This window comes from Miniopterus natalensis, chromosome 7, assembly GCF_054644295.1.
Source record: "Miniopterus natalensis isolate mMinNat1 chromosome 7, mMinNat1.hap1, whole genome shotgun sequence".
Lineage (NCBI taxonomy): Eukaryota > Metazoa > Chordata > Mammalia > Chiroptera > Miniopteridae > Miniopterus > Miniopterus natalensis.
In genome coordinates, this window is record NC_142087.1 from 71,176,987 (window position 1) to 71,197,740 (window position 20,754).

At 43.7% G+C, this 20,754-nt stretch overlaps 1 protein-coding gene across 2 annotated transcripts in view; it reads left to right on the forward strand.

The window, feature by feature from the left end:
- The first annotated feature begins 11,233 nt into the window (after nt 1–11,233).
- The window catches only part of ZCCHC2 (zinc finger CCHC-type containing 2), a 50,689-nt gene continuing 41,168 nt past the window's right edge, over nt 11,234–20,754 (forward strand). For both annotated transcript variants that reach the window (XM_016223529.2, XM_016223530.2), the window contains exon 1: nt 11,234–12,160. In XM_016223529.2, the coding sequence (XP_016079015.2) occupies nt 11,234–12,160 (927 nt within the window). The remainder of the gene's footprint in view (nt 12,161–20,754) is intronic.

Sequence of the window (20,754 nt, forward strand, 5' to 3'; positions counted from 1 at the left end):
TTTATACTCTAAAGTAATGTAAATGTTCCTGGTAAAAATCAGCTGCTTAAAGTTGTCTGAAGCACATATTCCATTAAAAGCAGTTTGACACTCATCTAATTTACACAAAAATGTCCTTTATTTTACCTATGCCTCTGAAAGATTTTTAGCAGTTCACCAATGTGACCATATTTTGGTTGAAAAATCGAGCTTTAATCAGTTTATCGGACACAGAGGCATAAAGAAGAGTATAAAATGTGGTCTGTGTCCGACAGGATAGAGAAGAATTACACACAAAAATATGGGGGGGAAAACAACAGGGTTGCTGAACTGGGTTGTTAAGTGCTCTGTTGGCTCAAGGGAGAGGAGACTCAGGGGACTGCAATGGCTGGGAAAGGCAGGGCAGGTAGTTAGTTACACGGTCAGACTCGGGTAAATACAGATGAGGCGAGAAGGGCTTTCCAGACTGGGAAGATGGGATTTACAAACAGATCATCGTAAATATTAGAAAACGAAGAGACAGCAGGCTAAACTTTGCAAGTGCTGCAGACTGTATTTGTACACTAAATTCTGATGTCCCATTTCCTTATTTGCATTCAAAGACGTGAGTCCACATTGGCTCATATAATGTTAGAGCTAGAAGAGACATAGCTCAGCCTAATACCTCTCATATCCTACATTCTGCAAGGGAGGAAGTGGACATTAGCGAGGGCTTAGAAAATTTACATGCTCATTTCCAGGACAGTGCTCTTTCTACTGGGCCCTACACTCAGGTACACCACATGGGAATCTGACAGAGACCATATTATTTAATGCATAATATTTATATGTTTACACACACAGCATTCTTACAGAGCCAGAGACAATAAGGGGAGGGAAACACCAGATAGGAATGATTATGTAGCTATAAGGAGGTGACTGAGTTTTGAACAGCTTCAAAGTTTAGTCCCATACCTGTATTAGGATATTTTGCGAGCAATGATTAATGGTAACTATCTATCGGAACTATTTGTGTCTTGCATACATAAGTATATTTAAAGAAAACCCACAAATAAAATCATTAGATTAATCAAACTTTTTCTTGAACCCTTACTAATAGAAGTAACCCGTTAAATTTTACAAGAAATTCAAGAAGTAAGGATGTAGCCCCAGGGAACTCAATTTAAGCTGAGGAAATAAAATACAGACTCATATCTACAGGTGGAGAATTATTTGATACGGACAGCTGTTATATAACTTCTGTTACCTAATCAGTGTCACACAAAGAGAGAGCACTCAGTACATATTTGCTAAATGAATGAATGAAGGAGAGAAAAAAGAGCATTTCTGGTGGGAGAGCCATGGGAGAACGGAAATTTAAGCTTGGTCCTCGAGGATGGTTAAGATTTAAAAGAATGAAGAGCAGATAAGAAATATTCCAGACAAGAAATTAAACAGAAGCCCAATGTGCTTATTCTTGGCAAATTAGATAAACACATTATCTGATCACTAAAAATTAACTTTCCAAAATAGATAAATGTGGTATAACCAGGCATGTGAACATACATAGTGTAAATTTAACACTATACCTCTCCAAGAGGTAGCTTTAGGGCAAGAGAAAATAAAAGTATTCTGAAAGAATACTTTTTGAAAAGTAAATAAACTGCTTGTCCTCCAAAAAATAAACACAACTAAAGAAAAACCAAACTCTAAACACGTTTCCCCAATGATACTGCTATAAACTAGAACAGTCAGGAATGGCAAATATACCACTTGCTGAAATGTCTAAGAGATATTAATGATTAGTCATCACATAGTCAAAAAAAATAAAATAAAAAATACTGGTGGATGTAAATTCTCTCCTGGTGTAAAAGGTCCGTAAGTTCAGTTCTGCAAGGGGGCAAAGGTGATGCGAGTACACACTGATCACTCACTCTGAACACAATACCTTTGCCCCAAATAATCCTCTGCACCTTTTAGACTGTGAAAGAATTAGTTATTATTCTAGGCACTAGTCCCAAAAATACAAAGGCTTTCTTTCCTCTCTGAAGACTATTAAACCACAAGACATGTGCTATTGACAGATGCAGAGCATGTGTAAAGAGTTTTTGTTGTAATTATCTTTCTCCATTAAAAGCATTTGTTTTTTGAATGAAAAGAGGCTTAATAGGTATTGACTCTAAACCCTAAAACTTGTTTATAGATGTATGTAGTAGACATACAGTAACATGGTGTAAAGGACAGGAGGTGGGGGATGTGTTTACACGCCCTATAAATGGTTAATGAACCCTTTTATTACAAGGTAAATGAACCTGTGTATGAACCTAAGCAGTGGTAAATGAACCTATATGTAATAAGGTTTCTATATTTTGCGTGAAGTGGAAATAACATCAGGCAGTGAAATGTTAAGGATGTATACCATATTCCCATAATAATCAGGGGTTGTGGGAGAGGGGATACAGGGGCAGGATTACTGGGATGACTGAGGGAGAAGCACCCCCAAACTACAGTGTATAATATATGTGCTCTGCGCACCTATACGCCTGTGTACACACCTATACACACACGTCTGCACACACACATATACTCTCAGGAAAAGAATGGAAATGAATTGCATAGCATTTACCTGTAGGTAGAATTATGGTTTATTTGAAATTTTTTCTTTATTAATAAAAATTTTAATAGTGAATGCATGTGGTTTTTAGAGTCAGAAACATGGTAAATTTTATTTTAAACTCTTTGTGTCCTTGACTTGAAAGCATTTCACATTATCTAGATGGTATAATGGTTGAAAATGTACTTGTGGAGTAGCCAACGAGGGTTTGAATCATGTCTTTATCACTTTCTTGATTGAGGCCTTGGGAAAACGGCTGAATGTCTGGGTCTCAGTCTCCTCGTTGATAAAATGCCATATACCTGAAGAATGCTGTGAAGATTAGAAACTGTGTATAAAATGGTTAGTACAACAGACCACAACCTAGTGCTTAATAAATGGTCTGAGAGCACACTGTTTCCGTGGCTCTGTTTAGATAGACGTAGGCTTTGCTATGGAGAAATGATTCTTTTCTCCTGGCTGCTGTTTCTCTGCTCGGTCTGACTTCTTCAAGTCACCAGAGTAGGGACCACCCCAGCCAGCAAGGATTAGGTGAAGGTGGAAATAATCACCGCATCTCTTTGCATTATTAGAGCTGCTCTACGTTTGAACCCTGCAGTCCCTGCACAACCCGACTTTTAAGGTCTCTGCCCAACTTCACAGGCAGAACGTGCTAGAGAGGTGGGCTGTGGCGTGGCCATTGCCAGAGCTTCCCAAATGGGGATCAGAAGCTAGGATGATCCCACACTGGGGCTTCCCTCTTTGCCGTGGGACATTTAATGCTTGTGAGGCCTTGCAGCCAGAGGGCGAGGTGTGGAAGTGGAAAGGGTGCTGGGGGAAGGATTTTGAGAACAGATAAGGTCTATGTGGATCTTTAGCACCATGTCCTCATTTCTTCCAAACAGCTGATGGCCTGACTCACCAATTGAGACTTATGATGAAAAACCTTTGAGGTTAGCAATGCTGATGGAACATTTTCAATACAAACATTACGTGTAAGAAAAAGAAACATTAAACCTGAGGTTTGATGGCAAAATAAATATCTTTGAATATTTCAAGTATAGTCAAACAATAAAACCAGTCTTCTGATGGATAGATAAGCTCTGAGATAAACACGGCCAAGAGTATTGTTTAATTCAGGTTATGTTTGCTTCTCTTGCATCCACATAGTTCCATCATAATTGGTTAAAAAAGTGAAAAATAAAACAAATATTCTTCTACATTATAAGCGAACTGGGTTTTAATTGATTAGTTTTAAATGAATTGAAGAAATTCCTCATTTATTTAACATAATTTAAACATATTTTTTGTTTTAAAAGTCAATTTTTAAGTTAATTAAATCTTATATAGCATCAGTTTTCATGGGATTTAAGTAAGAATTTTTAGTATGTATTTCTCTTTACATAAAGGTTTCTAATCAGCCCTCTGAAGTTTACAAGTAACACTTAAAATTTTATAGTTTATTTTTTTTAATTCTTCCAAACAGATTTTTTCCCCAAGAAAGATTAGTATTCTTGAGATGGTATTATTTAGATCTAAATGATGATTTACATTTACATGGTGTATAAATTAAAATGATATCAAAGAAGACAGCAGGCTGCTCAAGTCACCATATATAGGCCAGGATCCAAGAAAGTGGTATTTATTTACCTAGAATTGATAAGATTCAGGGTAAGTGACCCTCCAACTAAACTGACAAGGGACTGATAAACCAGAATGTCAGTGTATTTATTTACAATGTGGGATAGCCCTTTCTTGGGAGTGAATTATATATCTCTATTCTCCAGGGTATCCGGTCTCCCAGCATTAAGTATGGGAAGCTGAATTGCTAATCAAAAGATTGTTGGATTCTGAATCAGAATCACAGGGTGAAAACTGCATGGTCTCAGAGATTTTTCAGGAGGGTGGGAGAAGAGTCCAAAGAACCAAGTCTTCTCCAGGACAGCGCCTGTCTTTCTAGATGGGAAAGCATGTCCACCAGATGTTTTACAATGAAAAAGCATGTCCACTGCTGTTTATGACGAAAAGTCTGCACCAGTCTTCAATGCACAGACTGTCCGTTTCCCTTATTTTAGATTACAAGCAGTCTCCTTAAATCCCTTTTGAAAGAAGGGAGATTTTAAAAATTAATTAAGATAATTTAATTATGAGGTACTCCACATGGGACACCATCCTCCTAGTACTTCCCTGTGATTCCGTGGAATTCAGTTCCAGAGCAATTATTTTGTTCCGTTCCTTAGGAATGTTTCTGACTGAAGGTGACCTTGCTTGCATTTGGCTCTGTGCCAGGGCTCTTCAGCACACACTGACAAACTCACTCCCGGGAAGCCTTCTGACTCTGCAAGCCAGTACACTGATTCTAACCAGGGCTGCTCTCTCATTTATTTGAAAGGCCAATATATTGGGGTAACAAATGCAGAAAGCCAGTTTTCCATTAAGCTTCCATGTTCCTTTTACATATCTTATTATTCTATTCATCTGTAGTTCTATAGGGATCTTGATTAATGTTTTGACTCATTTACAAAACCAGTTAACCAAGCTTAAATGTGTTAAACTGCATTCATAAATTTAATACATTTTGTTTTATTTTTTTATTCATCCTATGGATGTGTACTTGTGATCTTCATTTTTCCACTTTATTTTTTAAAATGTTTTTAATGATCTTTAGAGAGAGAGGGAGAGGGAGAGAGAGGGAAACATTGATGTGAAACATCGATGGGCTGCCTCCTGCACACCCCACACAGGGGATTGGGCCCACAACCCGGGCATGTGCCCTGATTGGGAAACGAACAGGCAACCTCTCAGTACACACGATGACACTCAACCAACTGAGCCACACTGGCCAGAGCTTCACACTTTATTTTGAAAAAAACATATAGTGCACCTACAGATAGGTGGAATAATGTCTGCCCATAAAATCTTCACCTAGATTTGCCTATTGCTAATATTTTGCCACATTTGCTTGTCTATGTATGTATAATTTTTAAATTAAAAAGTTATAAATATTATGACATTTCAACCTTCGGTGCTTCAGTATGGACTAGTTGAAAACAAGGGAATTTTTCTAAGAAAGCATCCAAGAAAGTTAGCACTGATAGTGTAAACACGTCTAATAACAAGTCCATGTCCAAATATACCTAATTATCCCCAAAATGTCTTTTAGAGTTTTTTCTGTGTTTAACCCAGGATCCAATCACAGATTATGAATTACATTTGGTTGTCATGTTTCTTCGGTTTTCTTTCATCTAGAACAGTCAGTCCCCTGCCTGTGTTTGCTTTCATGACATTGACAATTTTGAAGATTGTCTCATAGAATGTCCCACGGTCCAGATTTGTCTTATTTTCCCATGTTTAGATCCAGTGTAAACAGTTGGGCAAAAACACTGCAAGTACTTCCAATGATATCCACAACATGAAGAATATTAGATTGTTCTGTTATTGGCAATGCTAACTGTGACCACATGGTTAAAGTGGCATCTGTCAGATTTATCCACGTAAGAGTACCTTTCCCCCCTTTTAATTAAGGTGTTATTTTGAAAACATGTGAATGTTTCCCTTCCCAACAACTTCTCATGCAGTGGTGAAAATGCCTCAATCAATCATTACACTTGGTGGTTGTGAAATTATACTTGGCTTCTAAATTTTTGGTTGGCACCCCTCTGTAAAGCACAGCTTTCCTGCACCCTCATCCACACCCTTTTCCTTGAGGACCCCTATGGACTTGGATTCTTTTTTTTATTCACTGGTACCATCTTATTCTTTCTGATACTCAGATTCTGCCAGATTGGCCAGTGGAAGCCCCTTCATGTAGAGTTTATTGGCTTGTGTGTCCTCTGGGCATATCCCAACCTTTCAGGATTTCTGAACCAATTGGCAAGAAGTATGGGCTCTCCTAGGTGGGTTATTAATCAAGATCTACCCACAGAGCTGGTAAAGGTATCCCTCAAGCCACAGGGTGTCTTTGAAAGAAGGCTGGATACTTGGGGGGGAAAAATCAGCCTTCTTCTATGAAGGCAAAAAGATGATGGGTTTAAGCTGGGTTGACAATCAACAGCTCACCAATAATTTGATGTAAGCATGTACTTAAAGAAGTATATGAATCCAGCAAATTCCATTCTGGAGAACACTGCTGGAGCGGTGACTATTTTTCTATCAGGCAAGCCAACTTTCCAGGACTTCAATCCCACCTCTCTGCAGGTCCTTAGACCATGTTGTCTTTTGGGGGAGACAGCCCCTCCCCGCTTTTAAACAGTTAGGCAAGAGGTCTATTTGCAGACATGCCATAGAACCAGGCAAGTGCCTAATGTCATCCAGTTCCTCAATTTCTAACACAAGCCAGTAGCTTGAGGATTTTCCAAATCAACCCACTTTAGAATCAAGTATTTTTCTGGACAGGCTTCAAAGATTTGTTGGGTTTTAGGGTTTCTCCAAAAGTTTAATGTACAATCTGGAGAACTTGGGCAGCCTGGTCAATCTAAATCCCTAAGAACCCTTATGACAAAGGAAGTACAACTCCAGAGACTCTGAGATGAACCCAATGGTAGTCTTCCAGAAAAGGTGGCATACACCATAGCTGGGCATGGATTCCCAGCGTATCAATGGGAATATTGTCACAGCATCAATACTTACTATTTCTATCTCAAATCTGTCTTGTAGGGTGTTTTTGTAACCTTACAAAAACTTAAAATTTTTTAAAATATGCAATTACCTTTTTCCTAAAGTTGTATAGCAAGGAATAGCATACCTGTATTGTTTTAACACCTTTAGGAAAGCTTTTAAACTATTGGCAATTGGCAAGAAGTATGGGCTCTCCTAGTTGGGTTATTAATCAAGATCTAATCTTTAAAAACAATTTAAGGGAGCATTTGATATCTTGATTCATGGCAATTGCCAGTTTTGGCTCAAATAAACTCATAAAAATTCTCTAAAAAATAATAAACTTAATATTTAATATCTCTTAAATGTATGATCTAACCAAGCAAAAATATGTGATCCCACTGAACAAGCATTCATTTTTGAGGTACCTAAAACCCATGACAATTTAAGTGCTCAAAACTACAGATGGTGAGTGCAATGACATCGGATACATATTTTCCTTCCTCCTTTCCAACAGCTCTTAATTTTTGGCGGGGGACCCACATGATTCCGAAGTAGCTGACTCCACTTCTCTGGTTCCAGTGAAATTACTAGGAATGGGCATGTAACCTAAGCCATTTCAGTTAGAATGAATCTCAGGACTAGTCTGGGTTGGGACACAGATGTTTTCTCTTCCCTGCTAGATATGAACAAGGATCCAGGTGACTCCAGGAGCTGTTTGCAGTTACTTTTGGTTCCTGGAGTGTTATTCAATCATCTGTTTATTCATCAAACATCTACTGTGTTCCAGATACCGAAATATAAAATTGAGTAAGACATGATCACTGATGTGAAGATATTTATATTCTAATGGAGGAAACAGACAGGGAAGTGTAATGGAAAAGGAAGCAACTAGGTCAACATTCCCAAGAGACAAATTCTTGGTATGGATCATATTGGCTGCTTTTGGAAGTGGAAGTGGCTGTATCTGGGTATTCTTTTTCTGGAGTTGATATCATTATTAGTCTGCGCTGAACCATCCAACTAACTGTGGTTTCAGTGAAATTTCTTGCAGTAACCCAATTGCAAAAGGGAAGGTCTCGCCAATCCTCAATCACTGGCTACTGTCTTAATCCAAGGTATAACCTTAACTTGTAAACAGTGTTCTGGCTACATATAAATATTTGGACAGTAATGTCAATTATAGCATCCTCATTGTTAAAGAGGCAGATAAAACAAAGTATATTGAATATGCATTAAATATCATCTAGGGACAAGAGGCAATAGAACTTTGTGCCCTTAAAAATGCCTTTTATGGAATATATCTCTCATGAAAGATTCGGGTACATACACCCTACCATTACCACAGTAACACTATCTGGTCCATCTGAATGATTACACAGGCAATAAATAGGTGGGCCCAGTGGGAGGAATATCTTCCTAGGGCATTTTATTAGAATCTCTTCCGGGCAGTTTTCCCCAAATAAACACAACTACACCTCACCTTGGGATTTCCATCTGGGCCCCTCCCTGAAAAGCACTGAAACAGTACATTATTCTTACTGAAAGTGTTCTCTCTCACCTATGTTAGGGTAGGAAAAGCATTGAGGCCTAGTCACGTGAGTTGCAGTATGGAGAGAGAGCTCTAAAACAATGCACTGGAGAGTAAAGAGCAAATTGTCCAGCTGATGGCTGACAACCAGAATCATAAAGTCATGTATATATGCCATGTATGTGTAGGAGCTTTGATCACTGCACTTTCTAACACTGGCCAAAGATAGAAGTACAGAAGTCATCATTATTGATTACAAATCTGAATTCTGACATAAAATTTAGGGATCAAGTGTTCATTCATACCATTGGCTTCTTGTTGCCAAGGAAATGTAGACTTTTTGCCTGGATCACATATAAAAATCACCTCAGGGGTAAAATATTAGCTTACTGCACAAAATATCCTGATCTAGACAGGTGACTATGGACCTGTGACTATCTAGCAAGAGTAGTATTATTAGTTGCCTAAAGTATTTCACCCTAAGCTTTATAAATGTGGGAAAAGGAGAGAGATAGGGTAGAAGGTTACAGGGCAATTGAGGTTAAGAGCAAAAAAGAGCAAGAATTGTTAACAAGTCTTCACAAAATTTTCTCCTGATTGTAAGCATTTCTACATTACACCCAAAAAATGCAAGGCAATGGCAAATTACATGAAAGAATGGCTTTTAAACAGTATTTTGTCAATCTCAAATGTGTTGAAAATAATTCTCTGTCTATTTTATCGAAGAAATTGACTTAGGCTTCAGTTCAGCCTTTTACTAAATTATAAATTAGCTTCTTAGGGCATCAAGTTTTGTGATAAGGAGGACTCAGCATAGGCTCTCCCACAACAGACATCAGACATTTCAGAAAAGAGTAACGACGTGACCCTTATTTTTTTACATACTCCTATCATGTAGCTGTAGTAGGACTTCTTAATTTAAAAACATTAAGGATAGCCCTGGCAGGGTTGCTCCGTGGTTAGAGCGTCCGCCGGTGGCCTGAGGGGTCCCGGTTAGATTCAGGCCAAGGGCTCGTACCCCGGGTGTGGCTCGGTAGGCTGGGCGCCCTCCCCTGCACCAAAAGGTTGCAGGTTAGGTCAGGGCACGTGGCGGGGTTGCGGGCTCCATCCCCCGTGGGGGGCGTGCAGGAGGCAGCAGATTGATGTTCAGCGATGTTTCGCTCCCTTTTTCTCTTTCTCTCTAAAAATCAATTTTTAAAAATCTTTAAAAAAAAGCAAGAAAACAAACTACCCTATTTGCCCTCCCCCGTCCCCCAAAAGCCTCATTTTCTAATCCGCTTCAAAAAATAAATAATGGATGGTGTGTGTGTGCGTGGGGGGGGGGGGGGGTGGCTTTGGCTAAACTGTCGTAGGAATAATTTCCAAAGAGCGTTACAGACCAGAGGCAACGGCCGGGCCAGAGGCGGCCAACCCCGCGCGTCCGTCCTCCGCGCAGAAGCAGGGCGCTCCCTCGGGTCAGGCCGGCACCGCCTGCGCCTCTGGGCCGCGCGCCCCCCCCCTCCGCAAGGTGCACCCCGCACTCGGCGTGCGCGCCTGCCCGGGATTAAGGTGTCCGGGGGTCCCCCAACCATGGCCACAACCCGGCCTCCCGCCCAAGGTCCGCGATCCTCAACCCTTGTGGAGTTGTGGTGGGAACGATCCCGCTGCTGACTTCCAGAAGGCCGGCCAGGCTGCGGAGGACAGACAGAGCTCCCGCCCGGGTCAGCGCGCTCACTTCGGAGGAACACCCGCTCCCCGGACGCGCTCGGCGCGGCTGCGGAGGGAACACGCAGCGCCGGCGGAGATGGGGCGGTGGCCCGAGCCAGGAGGCAGAGCGGGGGAACCAGGACTCAAACGCGGGGCCAGAGCCCGCGGCAAAGGTGACACTCCCCGCTTCCCTCCTCTCACGTGCGCCTCGCGCGTTCTTCGCCGCCCCCCGGCTCACCTGGCCCCCGCCCCACCGTCCCACCCGCGTCCTCCCACCCGCGGCCAACAACCAGACCTTAAGACCACGCGGAAACTGCCGGGAGGGAGGCGGCCGGGCAGCAGTTGGGCGTGGCTTCTCAGAGAGAGGCGGGCCTGGGGGCGGGGAGACCACGCAACCGTCGGCTCGGGCCGCTGATTGGCTGAGGTGCCTGCGCGAAGCCCGCAAGCGTCTCCACCCGGACGAGCCGCTCCTCCTCTTCTCCCAGCTGCTCGGTCCGCACCGGCTCGCGAGGGAACCGCTCCGGCGCCACCGCACCCGACAGTGAGGACGACGGTACCGAGGGAGGTAGAAGGTGGACCCGCTTTCTCGCTCCCTCCGGTACCGGGGCTCCCACAGCCGGCGCGGAGCCCAGGGGGAGGAGCCGCCGCGGGCACGCCCCGCCTCCGGCCCGGGAAGACGACGCCAGCGACCTCGCCGGCCGGCCGGCCGCCGCCCCCTTCGCCGGCGGAGACCCGCCCCTGACCGTCCCCCGGCGGCATGGAAGAGCCTTGTTCCTGACCGCCGTGCCGCGCCGCGCCTCGGCCCCCGCCCCTCCTCCCGACCCCTCCCGCCCGCCCCCGCTCGCATGTCCCCGCCGCCTTAGCCGAGGATGCTGAGGATGAAGCTGCCGCTGAAGCCGACGCCCGAGGCTGAGGAGCCCGAGGCGGATGCGCGGCCCGGAGCTAAGGCGCCGCCGCGCCGTCGCCGCGACTGCCGCCCCCCGCCGTCGTCTCCCGCGGGCCCGCAGCGGGGCCACCCGCCGCCGCCGCCGCCGCCGCCCCGGGGGCTCGGGCCGCCTGTTGCTAGCGGGGCGGCGGCGGCGGCGGCGGGGGCGGGCATGCCGGGCGGCGGCGGACCCGCGGCCGCGCTGCGCCAGCAGGAACGGGTGTACGAGTGGTTCGGGCTGGTGCTGGACTCGGCGCAGCGCTTGGAGTTCATGTGCGGGCTGCTGGACCTGTGCAACCCGCTGGAGCTGCGCTTCTTAGGCTCGTGCCTGGAGGACCTGGCGCGCAAGGACTACCACTGCCTGCGCGACTCGGAGGCCAAGGCCAACGGCCTCTCGGACCCGGGGCCCCTGGCCGACTTCCGAGAGCCCGCCGTGCGTTCGCGGCTCATCGTCTACCTGGCGCTGCTGGGCTCGGAGAACCGTGAGGCCGCCGGCCGCCTGCACCGCCTCCTGCCCCAGGTGGACTCGGTGCTCAAAAGCCTACGCGCGGCCCGGGGCGAGGGCTCGCGGGGCGGCGTGGAGGACGAGCCCGGCGAGCACGGCTCGGACGGGGTCGGCGAGGAGGACACCGAGAAAGACGGCTCCGGCCCGGAAGGCAGCGGCGCCGAGTCCCGGGCCGGCGATGGGCTGGGCTTCAGGGCCCAGGAGGAATTGCTGCTGCTGTTCACCATGGCTTCGCTGCATCCGGCGTTCTCCTTCCACCAGCGGGTCACCCTGAGGGAGCACCTGGAGAGGCTCCGCAGCGCACTCCGTGGGGGCCCCGAGGACGTGGAGGTGGAGCCGTGCAACTTCGTCGGCCTCAGGGCCCAGGTAGGGCGCGCGAACCTCCCGGCCCTCGCGGGGCAGTCGCCGCCCCGGCCTGGGTCTGGGACACCATTAGGCGGAGCCTGACCTCCCTGCGCAGGTGGCTCGGAATCCCCACCCGGCGTCCCAGCCTGGTAGTACTAGTCTTCCTTTTGCTGGGCCACCTCGGTTCCACTCACCCCCCCGCCGCCTCTCCCCCCGCATTCACATGCACCCGCCATAACAGAATGCTCTAGAAGTCTCTTCCGTAATGGAGTTTCCACGGAAAACGTGGAGCCCTGAGCCCGAGCCGTGCTCCAGGATGAAGGGCCTCGGGACATTTTTGGCTTTGAGCATCTCTCCGGCCCTAGGTGCTGAGTAAGGCGAAGCGCTAGAAAAGCCGGTGTGTGAGCCGCAGTCTGGTCGTGGGCCGTGCCTTCCCTTTCCCGCTGGTGATCTGCTCGCACGTTTTAAAGCTCTGCCTTACTCCTTGGCCAAGTGTCCTAAGGCGCGCCCCCGGCTTGCTGCCCCCTCTTGAGCACAAAAGGGGCTCTCTTTTTGCTCAGTGTGTGCCTGTATTACAAGGGATCGTAAGGTTCTTTTGGCTCCTGTTCAAATAACTTGATTTCCAGAAGAAATCTTAAGTGCAGACCTGCGAATTGACTCAAATTAGTTTGGTAGCGCTGCTTGTCTGGGTAAGGAACCTCTGCTAAGGCTATACCTTTATCTCTGGCATAACCTGCTTTCTAACGGGCTTGAGTAGTGCCTCCAGATTTGGGTCCGAGAATATTTGTTGGGCCTTTACTGTACGCATAAGTGTTTTCTAAAAGTTATTAAAAACCAAAGTGTAGTAGACGAGTGGCCAATGAGTCACTTGTTGCAAACATTAAGGAAGATGAAATTTTTATAGAGCCATGAAAACAATTTAATAATAATATAGGCCCCATATAAAGCCCTTGAGCATGACAGTTTAATGGTGGAGAGGAGAGGAGGTTTCAGTTAGAATAAAAACTATGTACAATAAGAATTTATTTTCATGGTTCACAAGTATTTAAAAAGTACTAATTTGTATGCCCTTACTTTTCAATTTAGGTGGTTTCCAGGCTGGTATACTGCAAGAGGGGCTTTGCCCCCTCCCTGAAAATTAATTTAACTCATATATTTGCTATCATTCAATGCCCTAGAACTAAAACTGGGCGCCATATTTATCTAGTGACTGTATGGACTCAATACCCATAGAATCAAGGAATTGGGGGGACCAAAGATATTTAGTGCTAATCCAGGCAGAGCCCCTCCTTTTTAAAAGGCGGCTTCTGGGAAGTGACTGACTCAGTTTGAGGATATAGTATCAAACTCAAATATTATATCAGATATAATGTCTAATACTCTTGGTGAGCTTGAAATTTTATCTTAAAATGTTTATTTGCTGGCAGCATGCAACTGTAAAATGATGGTAAAAACCCTTTCAAATTCTTAAGAGTACTCACTAAAATAATTCAGGGAAGTTCTATATGCACTGCCATTTATATTTCATTTTAAAAAAATTTCTTGTTATAGTTTATATCGTGAAGATAACCGTAGGTTGTAGATGAAAATGCTACAATGGAACCGTTTATATCATTACGTTCATATTACAACAAGGGTAACCGATTTCAGATTTAACTGCTAGGAGTCTTTTTTCCTTTCCCCCTTTTTCCTTTAAATTTTGCTTGTTATGCAAGTGTTGGAAGGCTGGTGACTAGACAAGGCGGAGATGCGTGCAAACCAGAGTAATGAGATTTTTATCTTGACTGCAGTGAGTGCTGGGAGGAGTGGAGAAAGCGAGGCTGGGCATGCTGCCATTAATTTCGGCACATGGTTACTTGTCAGGAGTGCCCAGTGCAGTGGCCACGGGTTGAAGTGGGGGACAAATCGGGATGTACGTACTACAGATGGCGCCGAAGGTTATTTCTAGACACTAGTGTGTTCTACTTTTTTCTCCAGTAGTTTACCATAACAAGTCATTTGCGTCTCATTAAATTGTTAGGAGCCCGCATTTTCTGCTTGTTAGCGTGAACGCCGGGTCCCCCAGCTGTGGCACGCTCTGGCTTGAAGGCATTTCTGCTTCTGTTGCTCCCAAGCTGTCACTCGGGAGGCTGCTGACGGGTGGGTGCTGACGGTCCCCAGTCGCTGTGGCGCGGCCCAGCTGTTCCTGGACCTTTTGCCGAGCCGCCCGGGGAGGGAGCGCTCGCCTTGGCGTCTTCAGGGAGGCGCCCGAGTCTCGCGTGTCCGTCGCGCATTCAGCGCCGAAGCTCGCTGAAGGCCTGGCGGCCACCCGTGGCCTGCACCCGCGGAGGGCCTTCGGGAGCCTGTCCCGCGGGGCTCCGCCCCTCCCCCGCCCTGCAAGATGGCGCCTGCGCGCCGCCCACGTGACTGCCGCGCCGGCCCCGCCTCCCGGGGGGCGGGCTGAGGGTGGGGCTCGCTCAGGGGTGTCCCCTCGGCTGGCCGGGCGGGGTGCGGGGCCCGGTGCAGAACCACGCGGGTGGTGCAGTCCGGGAGTGCGGAGGGGTAATTCAGGTGGCAGCCCTGGGACTAATCTTTTAGACACGTCTGTAGCTTTTTAATTGCTTAGGAATCACTGTTTTTCCTGCTGTCTCAGTGTCATCCTTACTGAATGGATACAAGTAGAACTAATGTTTTTATTTTTTTGTATTAGAGAAAGAGTGGACTAGCCCAGAATAGTGTTCCTGGCTCTTTCAAGACTTGTACTCAGTGCCTAATATACAGCAGCTTCTCCTTTAAAAAAATTTTTTAAAAACATGTTTACAGGTATAGCATGTGCTTAATGAGAACGTTCTCATAATGATACGCTTTCTAGTTGACCAGGCTCAGCAACTGTTTAGTCACGTACAGTGGTTACCGTGTTAATGGCGGAGGTGGTAGGTCCACAAGTTTCACCACTAGAACATACCTACCAGGTCATTTTAGAAAAATAGGGGAAGATTAAACAAGTATATTTCTAACTAACATTTCTAGAATTTTCCTGTGTGATTTGGGTGATTTTAGAGTGTATGTTAGATTGGATTGTAGTTGTGTTGGCATGCCTTTTGGAGACTTGTGTATAAAGCTTGTGTTCTTCATAATCGTAGTTGACTGCCAGTCACTTGCATTAAATTCAACAAATAGGCCAGTGGGCAGTAATGAAAATACTCTAATCATGTATTAGGAAATTTGGGCGATTGATGTAGTTACTTGAAAGTTACAGACTACGTGTATAATAGCATAACTGAAAAGACCTGGTTTTAAAAATGGATCCCTTTTTGATTGGGACCCAAACTGTAAATGATGTGTTAGTGATAACAAAAAAAACACCCTGCATAAATATTTTAAAAGGTGATAGCTTTGTTGCTTTTTCATTGAAAAGAGAAAAGACAGCCAAGCTTTCTCTCTTTGCATGACTAAAAACACTCTTTAACTGTTCATGAAAATGAATATTGTAATTGTGGAGACTTAACCCCTATGGAAAAAGCATAGTGGTTAGTGGTTAATATTCTTGGTATGGCTGTATTTCTCTGGAGATTGTGTTTTTAGTACCCTCAAAACTTAGTTGCTTTGCAGGTAGTACTAATGTTTGAATTAAAGGTAGAAACTGATAGATCATCCTGTGTCTTAGTGTTGAGTTCACAAAACATATTTGAACTCACAAAAATTAAGTGGCCATGGGTCCTTTACTTACAGAAATCAGTGGAGTTACTAAAAAAAAGAAAACTGCAAAATCATTACTTCTCATAGGATAGGTTAACTAACTATTTGTACTTGACAGAGCAAGTACCTCAACTCATTTTAATACAGATCATGTATTGGTAATGTTGGGGCCTGAAAAAGAAATTTTTCAAAGACTTTTAACATAAAAGCCCTACTCTAAGATAACTTGAGTGTGTATGTGGCAGCTGGAACCCTAGTGAGACAGACCACTGACTCAAAATGAGAGGAGAGAGGTTAGTGGTTAGAATTTCAGTTATTGTATTAGACACTGAAAAGATGCTTCCTAAAAATGATTTTTTTAAAAAACAGTTCTAAAGCTCACAGGTAATGAATACCATTAATTTGTTGGCCACTGCTGGGAGATTTTCCAGTGAATTTTCTCAAGGCTTTTCCCACTCCTACAGAAGGGATAACAATGCTTACATTAGGATTGTGGGAATTAAATGAATAAGTACCTACAAAATTAATGCCTGGCTCAGGATCTTCAATAAATGTCAGCAATTAAAGGTCAAAGTTAAGCCTTGTTTGGAAGGTGGTGGAAGAGTGGGTACAGCATCTCATAGATTGAAAGTGGGGTCAGAGCTAGCTAGCCATGTCTTTTATGGGAAATTTTAGGTTGGTTTGGCCGCAGCAACTAATAGAAGCACTTCAGTTATAACTGCCTTTTGGCAAAGGCTTTTACAGTATCAGAGTCAAGTAGTGATTATTTTAGTAACAAATGGGAGCTGTTGGGTATCCTCCCCCAGTTACTTACGTTGTCCTGTGCAATGGTTTTCTCAGGTAAGGAGAACTAGGGAAAGTCACATTTATACCTCAGGAGAAGAGGGTTGTAGAGACAGGAAGCTAGTTCTTTCCCTGAAATTAACCAGTGTAATATATATACTTTTTAAAAGCTACCTTTTTGATATTTTGGGGGGGAGGGGACAGGAAGTGTGTTATAGAAGCTATCAGAGGCCTTGAGTGATAGCCATGTTTAGTAGATCCCTATACTTGGAGGCCTAAATTCCAGCTCTGCCACTAGCTCTTTGATATTAACCTGGGCGCTTAGATCCCTGTGCAGCAGGCAGTCTTATCTGTAAAATGAAGATAACTGCCTTTTGAGGTTGGCATGATTGAATTAATGAGATAAGTTGTAAAATAATTCACATACTATCTTGAGTACGAGTTCTCTGTTGAGAATAATGCTCAATGCATTTTTCTTTTCCCCTAAGATGCAGTCATCAAGATTGTTCCAGCAGTTGTTTTTGGAAATGGGTTTCTCCACTCAATAAAAGGCCATACAGTGTAGTATTTCCTATATTGTTTTCTGTCACCGTAACTCTAAATTGATTGATGTTCAGAAGAGGTGGGTAATTGAAAAGGTAGTATTTGAGACAAATTTATTTGGGGCACTTATTTTTGTTAATACTTACTGACATTGACAAGATCTGGTATGCTACAGATAAAAGACGCCCAAAGAAAAAGGAAAGAAAAGAAAAGAAAAAAGCCCAGCATTTCTCTGAGTCACAAGTGATTAAAATACATATTCTCCCCATACTGGATTTGGGAATGGAGAAAATACATGTTTTAATTTGGATTATCATTAACTATTATGCAACTGTAATCTACTTAGATTTTTACCCAACTTTCACATTTAGCTAGAAAACTATTCTAGAAAGTTATTTTGCAGTTTTGTTAAGTTACATAATTTTTTGTTAGTTTATAGCACAGACTGGAATCCATGGATAATTAAGGAACATTTTTTATATCTTTTTTATAGATGCTATTAAATTGACTAATATTTAAGCTTATTTAATATTTTTGTCCTTCCTGGAAGAAATACTCAGCTAGTATTTTTTTAAAAAGAGAAACAAAAGACCTGCATTCCCCTTAAAGCAGATGAGCTTCCCTTTTATGGACTCGATTTTTCATTATGGAGGACTGTATGTGACAGCACTCCTTTTACTCACAGAGAATGCTTTGTCACAAAAGCCTCTTTCATCCAGTCTATGTAAACAGTCACTCTAGAAGGGAAGTGCGTAATCGGGTGTTTATGTTACAGGTGGCAGAGCTGCTGGGCACTCAGTAGTCCGTTTCCTTCTGTTCTTCTTATGCTCCAGGGAACATTTGGCCTTTAATTCCCTTCTAAATGTCTTAGTGCATTAGAACGGTTTTATGTTCATTCAAGAAATAATTTGAGGTTGGATTAGGTTTTGAAAAGGTCACTTTGGCAAGTTTAGTCTTTCCCACTTTCAGACTGCTCAGTAGAAAATGGGGGTGTCATCACCATTTATTGTATATGTAACTGCAGTGAAGATGAACATGTATATGAAAATGCTTGCTAACAAGATATGTATACAGATATATATATTAGTCTATATATCGATTGTTCAGAGGGTGACTATAGCACAATTTGGTTGCAGTGGATGAACAGAAGTACAGAAGTTGAAAGAGAATAGTGTAAGTGTTGGGTTCAAAGGGCTTTGAAGGTCAGATGAAAGGGATAAGTTGCCAACAGTACAAATTTGTGTGTGTTTATGTGTGTGTGTGTGTGTGTGTGTGTGTGTGTGTGCATGTTTGTGGGCCTGTATGTCTGCCTGAAATGGCCACTGTCACTTTAAACTTAATATGTATGCATCATTGATTTAAAAAAAAAAAAAAGTCTTCCAGAGTCATCCAATACTCAATACTACCATTATACTTCTAGTCACTCTCTCATTTGCTTGATAACCTAAATCTTGGCTCCCCTCATATTCTGAATCCATCCTTTCCTCATCCTTGGCTAACACCATTCCCTTTTGGGACTTTATGCTTAGACTTTTTTTTTTTTAAACATATCTTTATTGATTTCAGAGAGAGGAAAGGAGGGGGAGAGAGAGAGATAGAAACATCAATGATGAGAGAGTCATTGATCGAGCCCGCAACCTGGGCATGTGCCCTGACCGGGAATCGAACCGCGATCTCCTGGATCCTAGGTCGATGCTCAACCGCTGAGCCACGCCCGGCCGGGCATTATGCCTAGACTTTTAATAGTCATCTCCTAACTGGTTCCCCTGCTTTCAGCCTTCCCATCAGTTATCTGTTGGATACCGCTGCCAGATACATCTTACTAAAGCAATATTAATATCACATTGTATTTCAGTGATGGCTGGAGTCTGGCCACTGATAAGTCTTTGGACTCAAAATCTCTCCCACAATTTCATTTTCATACATCCTACCTTTCATCCAGGGCTGGCTCATGCCATCACCTTTCTTGCATAGTGGTCTCTGGAGTTGTCCCTATGCTGGTCTTCTCTTAAGATGCTTTGCCACCTCTGAATTCCAGTATCACGTGTGTTCTGTGATATAATTTTGATACTTCTCCTATAATTCTTTGAATTATTTTTAACATATAAAATTGACCTTCCCTCCTAGATTTTAAGTTCCCCAAAGGCTCAGACATCACATCTCATTTTTTGTTGGCGTTGCATATATCCTGAGTGCTCAGTCAAAATTTTCTGTGCTTAGGCTTTTCACATATAGCTCTGAAAAATGCCAATATGATAAATTAAGAGAAAATGCATTAGGAGTAATTTTTTGGGGGGTCTTTTTTATAAACCTCTTTTGTAAACCTTTGCAGCTGTATATCATAAGCACAGTTGTTTTGGAAATAATAAAATGAATTGTTTCTTTAGGTAAAGAGCATGGAACAGTATAGATTTGAACTGAGTCTTCAGTAGGTGAATGCTGAATAATTGTGCTTATTTGATTTCTCTTCCAAACAGACCACTGGTGCTCCCTAAGTTACTAAGCTTTGGAGGGGTGCATAAATTGGTGCAAACCTATGGGTGATTCTTTGATAGGATGGAAAAGGTCATAAATTACAAACTCTCTTATTATTATTTTAGCAGTTACCTGTAGTTGTCGGGTGTTGATCTTCAATTTATGATTTGCTTGGAGGCGGTAGGAGTCAGATGCGGAGGTGAGATTGTACTTTGCTTATGATCAGAATGTTAAAAACTTTAGTCACTGAGTGAACAATCTATAAGAGTTGGTGGAATTTTTATGTTTCTTGTTACGAATGTCTAAATTAGAGTAGTAAAGAAACATAACTTTCCTGCAGTATAATTGATTTTTGTTTTGGATATCAAATGATTGAAATTCACTAGGTTAGTGATCTTAGAAGGGACAGCATGGTCACATGTGAATCAAAATGCTGTAGCATTTGGAGAGTACTTCCTGGAGAACCGGGTCATCGTACTTATAAAGAGGTTGCACAGTGGGGGTGGTGTTGAGTGGTTTTGTTAGTTTGGGGAAGGTGCCTGTTCTAACAGGTGGCATTAAGCACAAGTTCTAATGCAGTGTTTCCCAACACTGTAATATTTACCAACCTATAAACCACTTATCATCAGGGATCCTTATTAAATCTTATAATTTCTTAAAACTTCAATTTCAACACAGTACCAGGAACATTTCTTCTTGCCACTAGGAGTGAAGGTAATGACTCTGCAGCAGGAGCCAGAAGTCCCAGTAGTTCCCTTGGCTGTCAAGCTTCTTAGTCCAGGACTCACTCCCTACCAGGGATCCCTGCTGGTCCCCTTGCTCTCATCTCCAGTGGGGTGGAGCTGGGAAGGAGAGGACAGATAGGTCATATATAAGCTAGGGAGGAGAGACACACCCTCTCTTGATCCTCTTGTACTCATGTTCATAGGTGTGTTCTTTTCACCTCACCCAAAAATATCCTGACAAAGTAGGGATTTAAAGATTTGGGGGCTGCTAGCCCAGGGATGTAGCAATTTTTGGTTCAACCTCCTAAAAGAGGAGAGCTTCTCCCTTCTGTGGTAGGAGAACAGAAGGTTGGTAAAGAAGCACAGATGCTGGTGCTAAAGAGGGGGGACCCCAGCTTTGGTCTAGGAGGG